General features: G+C 47.2%; 1 protein-coding gene across 19 annotated transcripts in view; it reads right to left on the bottom strand.

Moving 5' to 3' along the window:
• The window catches only part of TNXB (tenascin XB), a 119,118-nt gene that overhangs the window by 33,093 nt on the left and 71,845 nt on the right, over nucleotides 1–14,180 (bottom strand). For 9 of the 19 annotated variants that reach the window (XM_081181683.1, XM_081181701.1, XM_081181695.1 and 6 more), the window contains 9 exons: nucleotides 13,418–13,729; nucleotides 11,690–11,974; nucleotides 10,234–10,521; nucleotides 8,565–8,852; nucleotides 7,772–8,059; nucleotides 5,902–6,180; nucleotides 3,834–4,124; nucleotides 1,994–2,311; nucleotides 429–740 (listed from right to left, as the gene is read on the bottom strand). In XM_081181683.1, the coding sequence (XP_081037809.1) occupies nucleotides 429–740; nucleotides 1,994–2,311; nucleotides 3,834–4,124; nucleotides 5,902–6,180; nucleotides 7,772–8,059; nucleotides 8,565–8,852; nucleotides 10,234–10,521; nucleotides 11,690–11,974; nucleotides 13,418–13,729 (2,661 nt within the window). The remainder of the gene's footprint in view (nucleotides 1–428; nucleotides 741–1,993; nucleotides 2,312–3,833; nucleotides 4,125–5,901; nucleotides 6,181–7,771; nucleotides 8,060–8,564; nucleotides 8,853–10,233; nucleotides 10,522–11,689; nucleotides 11,975–13,417; nucleotides 13,730–14,180) is intronic. The other 10 variants (XM_081181700.1, XM_081181685.1, XM_081181689.1 and 7 more) reach the window with 8 other exon arrangements.

Here is a 14,180-nt window from a genome sequence, read left to right as displayed (position 1 = left end):
TATTGTTTAGGCAGCCTTCCTAGACATGTAAACTATATGATGCACATTTGTTTTGAAAAGTTAATCTATATTTTGATAATTTTATTACGTTTTCCATTTCAGAAGTCTGCTTGTATTGCTACTGATGAATATCTGACAACATTTTATGTAAACTGTTGGGATGTTTTTTTTTAAAAAAATAGTAATAATTAAATAGTATCTGAAATAGTATTTGCTGCTGTTCCTTATACTTCCTTTGTCACCATCTTGCCAGACAGAAGGCCTGATGCAAGGAAAGATGGACTTTCCTGCTGGTTCGTTTTCTGAAAAAGAGATCTGCAACCAAAGCAGTAAGAAAGGGAAAGCGGAGGGAGGAAACAGAGGACAGAGAAAACAGCTGTCTTGAAATTACAGAGAGAATGGCATCCATTTTTAGCTCCTCTGCTGACCTGTGACAACAATGACTGAGATTGGGCCAAAGCGCCTCCGTCCAGACAAGCCAAAGAGGTTGAACTTATATCTGTAGGAAGGCACCAAGTAGTAAATCACAACAGAGTTGGTCTCCTTATCTACAGGCAGTGCCTGTGGTTTATTGTCAGCATCCTTGTACTGGACCAGGAAGGAGTCAAAGATCCCAGAGGGGACATCCCAAGAGAGGCGGACAGAGTCGCTGGTGACGTCAGAAGCAGAGAGCTGCCCAAAGTCAGACCCTGGAGGTGGCGTTCCTCTTTCCCCCCTCTCCGTCACTGGTGTCAACGGAGCTGTAAAAAAAAAAAAAGAAAGTCAACAGTAGATGTTAGCGGAGCACCCTTTCCGTGATCAACCAACTTCTGGCTGTGAGGTGTGCAAAATTGTACAGTAGATTGCACTTCAGGAACAGGAAAATACTTAGACAGGCATAGTTTTATTGATCCTGGTTGCAGGGTTTTTAAATAAGTTGGAATACTATGTGAGGCTCTGGTCACCTAAAAAGAGCATTGTAAAGTGGTGAAAGGTTCAGGAAAGAGCAGCCAAAATGATGACAAGGATGGAGCGAATTCATTTCTTTAAAAAGTATATAACATCCTCATGAAAATTCATCTGCATCTTAGTGCAAAATTCTCTTCATATACACATTTTTGCAAGTGCAATTTCCCCTAACACAATGCAATTTTTGTGTGGTATTTTCACAACACAGTATGTGAAATTTTACCCACACTTTACTCCAGTATATGCATTCTTGTACACACTGGTTGGGTTTAAAATCCATAGGTAAAGGTAAAGGGACCCCGACCATTAGGTCCAGTCGTGACCGACTCTGGGGTTGCGACGCTCATCTCGCTTTATTGGCCGAGGGAGCCGGTGTACAGCTTCCGGGTCATGTGGCCAGCACGACTAAGCCGCTTCTGGCGAACCAGAGCAGCGCACAGAAACGCCGTTTACCTTCCCACCAGAGTGGTACCTATTTATCTACTTGCACTTTTACGTGCTTTCGAACTGCTAGGTTGGCAGGAGCAGGGACCGAGCAACGGGAGCTCACTCCGTCGTGGGGATTCGAACGGCCGACCTTCTGATTGGCAAGTCCTAGGCTCTGTGGTTTAACCCACAGCACCACCCACGTCCCTCTTTAAAATCCATAGAAGTGTGAATTATGAAGGTTGGCTATGTTTTGGCTTGCATGTTGTTTAGGGAAGTGAGACTTCGGTAGTTTCACTACCGAATGCAAACTGAATGGACTTTCTCCCCGATCCCATATCTAATGGAAAACAGTGTAAATCCTCCAGCAGAGGAGTGAACAGTCAATTTGCTTTGGTCACATCCACAGCATACATTTAAAGCACTTACTAGACCACTTTAGCACTCATGGAGAATCCTGCGGACTGCAGTTTGTTAAGAGTGCTGACCTCGTAGAGCTAGAGTTCCCAGCACCCTTAAACTACAGTTCCCAGGGTGATAGTGCTTGAAGTGTATGCTGTGGATGTGACTTTTCTCTCTAGGGGTTGGGCAAGAAGGGCCTTGTGTGTGCACTGCTGACCTGTGGAAGCATCAGTGGATACGGGGCCAAGCCGCTCGCCACCAGAGAGTCCATAAAGGTCAAACCGGTATCGCTGGGAAGGAGACAGGTTAGAGACTGTGACCTCACGGGAACCACCGTCCACAGGCATGGTCTGCAGCTCGTCCTCTCCATCTTCGTACTGAACAAGGAAGGAGTCAAAATTCCCGGTTGGGACACTCCAGGAAAGACGGATTGAATTGCTGTTAGCTTCTGAGACTGAGAGCTGCCCCAAGCTAGGCTCACTTTCTCCATCATCTTCGTCTTCTTCTCCCTCCTTGTTGTCTTCCTCGGCTTCAGCTAGAACAAAAAATGGGGAGTGGGAACAGGGGTAAAGGTCCCGCCATTGTGAGAAAGGAACCACCAGGATCATTTTGCTATCAAGTACAGGGAGGAAAGCACAGACAGACTAACACATCCTGATGGGAGAAAATTCCTGCAAGATAACAGAAAGACAAATAAGGCAGCAAATGTGCATTTGTGGCAGAGTTCCTTCAACACAGCTGCTTATAACACCATCCATTATAGGAGGGAGGAAATGGGAAATTAGGGAATAAGAAAAAGGAGAGAACGAGTTTCAAGCTGTGTGCACACTCCAATTTACTCTGCATCTAGAGCGCTCCTGCTGCTGGTTTGGGTAGAGAGATACACATGAAGTGAGCCTTGATCCATATCTATCCTATATCTTTCCTGTCATTGCTTAGGAAATACAGGTACTGCATTTCCCCCCAAGCCAGCTTTGATCCATACCGAGAAAAAGAACAGCACAGCCTCATTGTAAATCATTAATTGTGTGCACAACCATAGTCCAATAGTTTGCCTGTATACCCTCCCCCTTCGTATTTTAAAATAAACCCTTTTTTGGCAAAACGCCCCACCCCTATAAATCAGAAAGCATTGCCTCCTCACAATGAAAGACTCTTTAAGAGACGTCCATGAAACTTCTGTGGATCAGGAATTGGTTAAGTAAAGGTAAAGGGACCCCTGACCATTAGGTCCAGTCGTGACCAACTCTGGGGTTGCAGCGCTCATATCACTTTATTGGCCGAGGGAGCTGGCGTTTGTCCGCAGACAGCTTCCGGGTCATGTGGCCAGCATGACTAAGCCGCTTCTGGCGAACCAGAGCAGCACATGGAAACACCGTTTACCTTCCCGCCAGAGCGGTACCTGTTTATCTACTGGCACTTTGAGGTGCTTTCAAACTGCTAGGTTGGCAGGAGCAGGGACTGAGGAACAGGAGCTCACCCCGTCGCGGGGATTTGAACCGCCGACCTTCTGATCGGCAAGTCCAAGGCTCTGTGGTTTAACCCACAGCGCCACCCACGTCTCTAATTGGTTAAGTAGCAGGAAGCATAAGGCTAAACGTTCTCCGAATGGAGAGAAGTAGAAAGTGGAGTCCCACGAGGAACAGCATTGAGACCTGTGCTTTTTGACTTGTTTCTAAACAATCAAGAGTTAGGGGTGAGCAAAAGGACCTCTCCAAACTGAATGAACAAGCGGTAAAGTGGCAAGAGCAATTTAACGTAAGTCAGTATAAAGTACTGGATGTCAGGGCAAAAAAATAAATAATAATCTTGATTTCACATATACACTCGTGGGGACTGAACTGACATTGACAGGCCAGGAACGAGACCTTGGGGACGTAGTGGATAGCTTGATGAAGATGTCGACCCCATGTGTGGCAGCTGTGGGAAAAAGCAAATTGTAAATGGAAGTGGGATGATGCAGACACAGCTTAGAAGGCGAGAGGATGTCACTGAGAGAATTTGCTTCCTCCTTTCTGCCCCTAAAACAGGAAAAGAGAGAGAAGACTTCTGCTGACCTGTGGTGGCTTCAGAGGAAATAGGGCCCAAGCGCCTGCGGCCAACGACCCCGTAGACATTGAACTTGTATCTGTGGGAAGGAACCAGGTCGGGGACAGTGACCTCGCGAGCAACTCCCTCCACGGTCAGCGCCTGGGGTTTGCCCTCTGCATCCTTGTACTGGATCAGGAAGGAGTCGAAGTCCCCAGTGGGGACAGTCCAGGAGAGAAGAGCGGAATTGCTGGTGACCTCTGAGACAGAGAGCTCTTCTAGGCTGGGCTTCGCTGGGCCTTCGCCAGACACTGCAGCTGCTGAGGCCAAGAGATTAAAAACAAATAGGAATTAAATCTGTGTTCAGCTAGTACAGTGGTACCTCAGGTTAAGAACTTAATTCTTTCTGGAGGTCAGTTCTTAACCTGAAACTGTTCTTAACCTGAAGCACCACTTTAGCTAATGGGTCCCCCTGCTGCCACCGCGCTGCCACTGCATGATTTCTGCTCTCATCCTGAAGCAAAGTTCTTAACTCGAGGTACTCTTTCTGAGTTAGTGGAGTCTGTAACCTGAAGCGTCTGTAACCTGAAGGGTCTGTAACCCGAGGTACCACTGTATGCTGGGTTCAGAGGCAAATAAATTAGGCTCGAAGCTCAGAGTGCCGAGTTCAAATTCCATCACCGCCAGGGATTTTCACAATTGACATGTAAGAAACACAGCTGAGGCTGCAAGTCTGAGACAGGGCAGGTGCTATCTAGAGCCTTAAGCTGCCTTAGGAGTCGCTCCCTCCTTTTGAGGAACTTAGCTTCACAAATTCGCCTCCATAGGAAGAAAAACAGTTAACACCCCCTTGTTAACTTCCTGCTCAAAATCTCACACATAGAATGAAACTCCACCCAAACTGCTTCTTCGGGGTCAGCACCAAGAGTCAGGGCAAACTCCGTCGGCTGATACCCCTACCCCCTCCACCAGCAGCACTGGCCTGCTTCGCCCCCTCCTTTCCCCAGTGGTGCCAAGCTCATCTAGCTGCAGGTAGGGCAGGGTGGCCCAGTAATAGTGGGGCCAGCCAAAGAAGGGTGAGGCCTGGTTGACCGGACTCACCGGCAGAGGGACCACTGGAATTTTCCCACAATGCAATGATAATGCATTGCAGGCATTGCCTTGAGGGAAATTTAAATGGCAGCGGTGCTGGTGAGTGTAGTTCAACACCAGGTAAAAATACAAATAAAATCAAAGCCCCTCCCCCAGGTGACCCAGTTTTTGCTACCTTGGCAGAACCCTCTAGGCTTCCAATATTTACCTCATTATCGCCTGTATTAGCACCAGGCCTGGTAAATGTTCATTTTGAAAAGAGATCATTGAGCCTTTTTTTATATGGATCTGCATATACATTTTTGTCTGAAATATGCGAAATAGCTTAATATAGCCAGACACATGCTGAGGGAGGGACAGACTTGATACTTTCAGTTTCTCTCTGTTTCCCATTTCCCCTAATTTTTGGTTTTCCAAATTTCTGCATCAGTTTCTAATGATTTTTTAAAAGTCTGTGTGAGAATTTGCCTGCATTTTATTGTGCCTACTTCCTAATGCACATACAGGTAACACCCAATTTGCACAGCGGTTGCGTTCTAAGTCATTGCGCATGATGGCGGCGCATGTATATGCCCACTCTAGTCCCCTCCCCCTTTTCCTGCCGTTTCCAGGCTCTCAGCAATGCACACGTGCATGGTTGCGTGTGCTCTGAATGTGTGCAAAATGGCTGTTGCCGGTCTTAAATTTGTATGAAATTTTGCCTAATATACACATTTTAATGTATATTTCAGCCAACATAACTACATTTTCGTACGTTATTTTCTTGAGCATAGACATTTTTATTCCCACTTCCCCCAAATCTGCACGTTTGTGTGCACATTATTTTGTTGTTTTGGTATCATACACACTGCAACATTTGGAAGAGTGCAGATTTTGAAGATCAGTTGTGTTTCGCTTTGTGTGTCATTTTGGGAAGGGCAAATTAAGTAGCTTTTCATGTGAACGGAACCAAATTTACACCACCACTCCCAATGCCCTATTCATGCCAAAGAGCCATGTGCTGACCTGTGACTGTGTCGGCAGAGACAGGGCCAAGGCGTTTGCGCCCTACAATCCCATAGAGGTTGAACTTGTATCGCCGGGCAGGAGACAGGCCAGAGATGGTAGTCTCATAGGTGCCTCCATCCAAGGGCAGCTGCTGGGGTTTGCCTTCAGCATCCTTGTACTGGACTAAGAAGGAGTCAAATCTCCCGGCTAGAACAGTCCAGGAGAGGCGGGCAGACTCACTGGTGACATCAGAGACAGAGAGTTCTCCTAAGGTTGGTGCAGCCAGCAATTCTGCAACTGGAGTAGAAAACAAGGAAAGAAAGAACAAAAATGAATAATTTGTAAGCACCAACTTGGCTCCTGTGATCAACTTATTTATCATTCAGTAGGTGGTTCTTCAGGCAGTGGCATGTAAGATGGGCAGGAATCAAAAGAATAGAAGAAGATCCCTGCTGGATCCGGCCAGTGGTCCATTCTAGCCCAGAATCCTGTTCCTACAGTGGCCAACCAGATGTCTATGGGAAACGGAAAGCACGAGTGCTCTCGCCACCAGCAATTTCCACCCAATGGTATTCAGGGGCATATACTGCCTTCAACAGTGAAGAGAGAACATAGACATCAGGGTTAGTGCATTGTCTAAAACAATACAGTAGTACCTCGGATTACATACAATTCAGGTTACAGACTCCGCTAACCCAGAAATAGTACCTTGGGTTAAGAACTTTGCTTCAGGATGAGAACAGAAACCGCGCTGCGGCGGCGCAGCAGCAGCGGGAGACCCCATTAGCTAAAGTGGTGCTTCAGGTTAAGAACAGACCTCCGGAACGAATTAAATACGTAACTAGAGGTACCACTGTACTGTACAGCGATAGTGCCGACTTAATGTCAATAGTTCCAAAGCATGGGAGCTGCCACACTGAAAGGCTGACTCCCTGCAAATGCAGAATGAACATTATTATTATTTATTAAATTTGTATACCACCCCTCATCTGAAGATCACAACAGAAAAAGTACAAAATGGGAACATAATGAAACATAATGAAACAAACCAATAATTTCCCCTCCCACAAACACATTTAAAAAGCCATACAAAGTTAATCAGACGAATGCCTTGTTGAAGAGGAACATTTTCACCAGTGGTGCCTCGCAAGACGAAAAGAATTCGTTCCGCGAGTCTTTTCGTCTTGCGATGTTTTTCGTCTTGCGAAGCACGGTCCGTCGCAACAGTGCCTCTTCAAGCGGCTTTAAAAAAAAAGCGCAAGATGTTTTCGTCTTGCGAAGCAAGCCCATAGGGAAATTCGTCTAGCGAAGCAACGCAAAAACGGAAAACCCTTTCGTCTAGCGAGTTTTTCGTCTTGCGAGGCACCACTGTAGTGCCTAAAGATATGTAATTATGGCGCAAGGGAAGCCTCCCTGGGGAGAGCATTCCACAAATGGGGAGCCTCCAAAGTAATAATAATAATAATAATAATAATAATAATAATAATAATAATAATAATAATTTATTATTCATACCCCGCCCATCTGGCTGGGTCTCCCCAGTCACCTTGGGTGGCTTCTAACAAAGTATTAAAATACAGTGGTCTGTTAAACATTAAAAGCTTCCCTAAACAGGGCTGTTTTCAGATGTCTTCTAAAAGTCTGGTAGTTGTTCTTCTCTTTGACATCTGGTGGGGATGTCAAAGAGAAGAACAACTACCAGTAAGGACCCGTACTCGTGTTGCCACCCTCTGGACTCCTCGTGTAGGAGGCACACAAAGAAGGGATGATGGTCACAGGGTCCAGGTTGGTTTGGACAGTCCCACGTGGGCTCAGCCACTATATTTGCGTGAATTGACACAGAAAATAAATCCTGGGAAAGGGCCCCAGCTCATCAAGTGAAGCTGACCTGTGGTGGCATCTATGGAGATGGGGCCGTGGCGCTTGCGGCCAATGAGTCCGTAAAGGTTGAACTTGTATCTGCGGGAAGGAACCAGATTGGGGACGATGGTCGTGCGGAAGGCTCCCTCCACTGGGATTGCCTGAGGTTTGCCCTCAGCGTCCTTGTACTGGATCAGGAAAGAGTCGAAGCTCCCAGTGGGGACAGTCCAGGAGAGACGGATGGAATCGGTGGTGGCATCAGAAGCAGAGAGCTCTCCCAAGCTGGGCTGAGGAGCTGGCGTTGTTGGTAGTACAGCTGAAAAATGGAGAAATAGAGAATGGGCATCTTAAGGGATAGGGGAAACAAGAGATAAGAGAAGCAGAAGGCTCTCAGGAGCAGGGAGCTCCTCAGGCTGGGAGCAACTGAGGGCTCCTTTGGAGGTGACATTGAGGAAACAGACAGTAGCAGAGAAAATTTTCAACTGTCCTGAGTTGGTTCTCAGGAATAAAGGAATCTGCCTTGTATACTGAGTCAAGTCATAGAGAAAAAAATCATTTGACCTACCAGGGTGGTTCTCAGGAAAATAAGAAGCTACCTTATGCTGAGTTGGACCATTGGTCCATCTAGCTCAGTAGTATCCACACTGACGGCTAGCAGCTCTCCAGGGTATCAGGCAAGAAATTTCTCCTAGCCCTATCTGGAGATGTTGGGGACTGAATCTGGGACCTTCTTCATACAGAGCAGCAGATATACCTCTAAGCTATACCCATGACCATGTATTATGACTGGCAAAAGGTATTTAGAACCTCCCCTTGCTGACCTGTGACTGTGTCAGTAGAAACTGGACCCAGACGCTTGCGACCAGAGACTCCGTAAAGGTTGAACTTGTATCTTCGGGAAGGCACGAGGCTGGAGACTGTGACCTCGCGGGAACCTCCGTCCACTGGGAGAGCCTGAGGCTTCCCCTCCGCATCCTTGTACTGGACCAGGAAGGAGTCGAAGCTCCCAGTGGGGACAGTCCAGGAGAGACGGACAGAGTCGGTGGTGACGTCCGAGACTGAGAGCTCTCCCAAGCTGGGCTGAGGAGCAGGTGTTGCTGGTAGTGGGGCTGCGAAACAGAGGAGGAAGAGATGAGAATGTACATCTTAACTGATGTGGGAAAGAAGAGATGAGACAGAGGCAGAAGGTTCTTTTAAGAAGAAGAAGAAGAAGAAGAAGAAGAAGAAGAAGAAGAAGAAGAAGAAGAAGAAGAGGAGGAGTTTGGATTTGATATCCTGCTTTATCACTACCCTAAGGAGTCTCAAAGCGGCTAACATTCGCCTTTCCCTTCCTCCTCCACAACAAACAATCTGTGAGGTGAGTGAGGCTGAGAGACTTAAAAGAAGTGTGACTGGCCCAAGGTCACCCAGCAGCTGCATGTGGAGGAGCGGGGAATCAAACCCAGTTCACCAGATTATGAGTCCACCGCTCTTAATCACTACACCATACTGGTTAATGAACTCTGTGATATCTGGCTGGCCTTGAGATGGGTGCTTCACCTCCAGGCCTGGTGATTTTACTTTAAGCAAGCAAGCAAACAAAACTCCATGTGACACTTTCCAATTTGCGGCAAGCGTTTTCTCCTAAAGCTGACCCCAAAGTGCCCCCTACTTTTGGAACATGGGAAGGTAGCTGATACTGAGTCAGGCCATTGGTCCATCTAGTATTGTCTAATCCAGGGTTTCCCAAACTTGGGTCTCCAGCTGTTGTTGGACTACAGCTCCCATCATCCATATTTTGCAGGACCAGTGGTCAGGGATGATGTGAATTATACTCCAAAAAAGAGCTGGAAACCCTGATTTACAGTGACTTGGTAACAGCTGCTCTTCCATTGAGCTAGGTCCCTTTCCATACTAGCCATTTCTGAAAGGGGACAACAGTTCTGGAGGCTTTGGGCAAACTAAACCCTAAAATAAATTGAGGTGGGGGCTTGCCAAAATAGGAATTAGCATGTGGCTGCGTTATTAATTCGTTTCAAAATCGTTAAAAGCTTTGCCAACATTTTTAACCCTGTGGTGTATCTTTTTGCCCCATTCTGCTCTGGTTTGCCAGAAGCGGCTTAGTCATGTTGGCCACATGACCCGGAAGCTGTACGCCGGCCAGTAAAGCGAGATGAGTGCCACAACCCCAGAGTCGTCTGCGACTGGACCTAACGGTCAGGGGTCCCTTTACCTTTACTTAGAGTAGACCCATTGATATTAACAGAACAAAGTTAGTTGTGTCCATTAATGCTCCTGGATTTATTCTGAGTAGAAAGTAACTGGATACAACCACATGAAGATACAGAAGCGGTTTGGAAGTTTATCGCATCTGAAAATCCAGTTCCTCGAGCCAAGATGGAAATGTGAGCCTGGAGAGAATGCTGCCACGTTTGTCTAGGACAAATGCCTCCCCAAACCTGGAGACCTCCAGACTGGGGGAGGCTGTCTTAAAGAAGGATGGTTGCTGACCTGTCTCTGCTTCGGTGGAGATGGGGCCCAGACGCTTTCGGCCCAAGACACCATAGAGGTTGATCTGGTATCTGTGGGACGGGGCCAAGTCGTGGAGGTGGAGAGAGCGGAGGCGCCCGTCAACAGGGAGAACCTGGGGTTTGCCCTGAGCGTCTTGGTATTGGATGATGAAAGAGTCAAAGTCCCCGGCCTCCACAGTCCAGGAGACGTCAAGGGAATTTGGCATGGCATTACCAGCTGTTAGCTCTCCGAGCTTGAGTGCTGGAGTGGGCTTCACCATCAGTTGATCTGGAACAGAGAGAAGAATAAGGAGTCAATGGCCACCATGAGAGAGAGAGAGAGAGAGAGAGAGAGAGAGAGAGAGAACGGCTTCTTCCAACTTATCACCTATGCCAGAGGGTGTCGTGTTCTGCCCAGCGCTGGCATCACCACCTGGCATCATTGCCAGGGCCCTTACAGGCTCAGCGGCTGACCGCGCACCCTTAATTTTCACCCCCTTTTCTCCCGGCACTCTCTTTTTCTAAAAAAAAGTTTTCCAAAATTAAATTTCGCATAAATTACCTAAACTTCCTAACTACCATGTTACTCAAAGTGAGTATCGACCTCCTTCCCTCCCTCTTTCTGACTTCCCCATTTTTTTTGGTCAGATCATTCACATTTTTATAACCACTTCTTTACTAAATATTATTTTTATCATTCACCCTCTTATATGTAAATTAGCTCCTTAATGTCACATTACATAACATTTCATGTTAAAGCTGCAAACGTTTTCAAATATTTACAATTTTCTTTCAAATAAATTATAAATTTGCTCCAGTCCTTAAGAAACAATTCATCGCGCCGGTTTCTTATCTTTCCCGTTAACTTTGCCAATTCGATATATTCTACCATCTTTATCTGCCAGTCTTCAAGGGAGGGGAGTTCTTGCTGCTTCCATCGTTGGGCCATCAAAATTCTTGCAGCCGTTGTGGCATACATAAGCAAATTTACATCGTTTTTTTTGAATTTCCTCATCAATTAACACCAATAAGAAGGCCTCTGGTTTTTTAACCAAAGTTATAACCTCCCGGCACTCTCAACACTGCCTGGCAAATGGATCTAGCCACTATTTTAATCTCCCACAATGCCCTCAAGCAAGCATTGCTTTGGGTTTCGTGGAAAACGTAAGTGGTGGCTAAAGTTGCATATTTCTGCAGTGCAGGACTAGGTGATCCTAAGAGTCCCTTCCAACACGATGATTCCATGATTCTATATGACAATCGAAATGAATAATTCGCTCTGACATGGGGGGGAAACGCACTTCTGGGGCACAGTGGCAACTTCGTTTGTATATATATACATGCACCCTTGGTCTGCATTGCAGATGGAGACGCAGTGACGGCCCTGCTCCTGAGACAGAATGGAAATAAATTGCTTCCCCTGTAAAAGAATTATGGTTGCTGTGACCTCAGCTGACCTGTGACCGCACTAGTGGAAATGGGGCCAATCCGCTTGCGACCAGAGATCCCATAGAGATTGAACTTGTATCTACGGTAAGGCAGGAGGCTAGAAATGGTGACCTCGCGAGAACCTCCGTCCACCGGAAGGGCCTGAGGCCTCCCCTCCGCATCCTTGTATTGGACCAGGAAGGAGTCAAAGTTCCCAGTGGGGACTGTCCAGGAGAGGCGGAGAGAATCACTAGAAACATCAACGGCTGTGAGTTCCCCTAGGGTGGGTTGTGGTGGCGGCGTCACTGCCGAGGCTAAAACACAGAGGGAGAGAAAAAGGGGGTGAAGAGTGAAGTCGGAAACTCTTCTGCTCCTGTAAAAATTAAGTCATGATTAGAAGAATGCAAAATGTCTCCCAGTGTGCTCCCCCTAAGCCTTGGGGCCTAAGGCATAGAACAGACTGAAGAGCTGTACCAAAAGGTAAGATGAGATTAACTCGCCCATTGTTTTTCCCAAACAGCAAGGCTAAAAAGCAGGCACTCATAATTAGGGATGCTGGAGAATGCCAAGTGGATCAGAAACAGATGCAGAAATCACCTGTTTGCAGATTCACTAGTTGCTAGGACCGGATTAAGATACCGCAAATGCAAGTGGGCAGTTCTTGACAGCGTATTTCAAAGCTGCAAATAACTATCACCACTGGTGACTGACGCCCAAATAATGCATAAAAGCTATGGCCGTGGTGATCTGTATTTGCAATGCGCTCTGTGTGGGGCTACCCTGGTGCCTGGTCCAGTGCAAAATGCTGGGGCTACACTGTTGGTGGGGACAGACTGTTGCCATTGCATAAATCTAGTGCTTAAAAGCTTGCATGGGTTGCCCATATGTTAGAGAGCCAAGTTCAGGGGTCATGTATTAGTTCACAAGGCTCTTAACAACTTAGGTGCAGGATTGTTGAAGGACTGACTGATCCCTTATATCCCTGTCTGATCACCGAGATCTTTTGGGGAAGGCTGTCGTGGTGATTCCCCAGAGCTCAGGTTCACAGCTTGTAACGACTAGAATCCCCCACATTATGTGGTGTGGGCCCAAGCATGTGAAACTCCGTCTCAAGTGCGACTGGGCGCCCTCAATGCTGAACTTCCGCTGCATGACAAAACCCACATCTGCAATGTGCAGTTACAGCTTCCTTATTCCAACTTTGTCTTTTATTTCCCCACTGAAATAAATCATGGGAGCTATAGTTTGTTAAGGGAGCCAAGGATTCCTCAGGAGATCTATGCCAAAAACCTCCTGCATGCAAAACACTTGATCTACCATGGAGCTAGAGAATTGTGTTGTATATAAAGCAAGAAAAATGATGGTGGTGGGGTAACTGACACCAATTTTCCTTGCAAGTCCCCTTGCTACCTCAAATCCTCTATATTCTATCTCCCCGCCCACTTAAATTGCCATAAACGTAGTGCAAATGGGGCTGGGAAAGGGGTTCACGAGGGAGAGGGAAGAGGAACTTTCACCTCAATGCTAAAATAAATGTAAAAAGTATCTGCTTGTGGCCAGGCTATCACTCGAGCAGAGAGGTTTTTCTCTCCTCCCACCACCCAAGAAATGCCTGAAAGAGAACAGAAATTCATAGGCTGGGGTGCATCTTCTTCTGATGCTGCAGATGTTCCCTGAGGAAGAAAGGAGAAAAGTGTGTCCGGGGTGGGGGGAGGGGAAAGACCACAGCCCAGTCGGCCAGTTCATCCACTGCTGACCTGTGACAGCCTCCACTGGCAGGGGGCCATAGCGCTTCCCGCGGTAAAGTCCGTAGAGGTTAAAGGTGTATCTGTGGGAGGGCTCCAGGTTGGGGACAGTGAGTGTGCGGGAAGCCCCATCCACGGGCAGCGCCTGCGGCCTCCCATCTGCGTCTTCGTACTCTACTAGAAAGGAGTCAAAATTCCCAGTTGGGACGGTCCAGGAGAGACGGGCCGAGTCACTGGTGATGTCAGAAACAGACAGCTGGTCCAGGCTGAGCTGAACGACGGTGACCTTTTCTGTGGTGGCCTTTGGTGGCGTTCCTACAGCAGCTAAAACAGAAAGAAAGTGTAACCCCATAGCGGTGGGACAAGATGTAGGGCAGCGGTGGGGGACTCTGTTACCATTCTGAGGGATGAATTCCCTTCTGGTTCACCTCTGACAGTCCCCAGGCCAATGGTGGGTGTGGTCAGAGGTAAAAGAGGGTGGAGCCATGAATGTCAATGTTGCTTTTGCAAACTGGTTTCTCCCAATTTCTCCTTTTTCTAGTTTTGGGTTCAGCTTCATGGGCAAAGCCAGGATTTTTGTTGGGGGGTGGCAGGACTTTATTAGGGTGGCAGAACCAATGTGATTGGTCAGTATTTCTATTGTTTTACTTGATCGGCGGGGTGGGGCAGCAGCTGCCCCCTCTGGCTACGCCCATGTTCAGCTTGTTGCATTTCTGCAGCAATTTTAAATATATTTTTGGGTTTTTTTGGCGTTTTTAAGAATAAGGCACTATGA

The sequence above is a fragment of the Podarcis bocagei genome (genome assembly GCF_964188305.1).
Source record: "Podarcis bocagei genome assembly, chromosome: 2".
Taxonomy (NCBI): Eukaryota; Metazoa; Chordata; class Lepidosauria; order Squamata; family Lacertidae; genus Podarcis; species Podarcis bocagei.
This window is presented reverse-complemented; position numbering and strand designations above follow the sequence as displayed.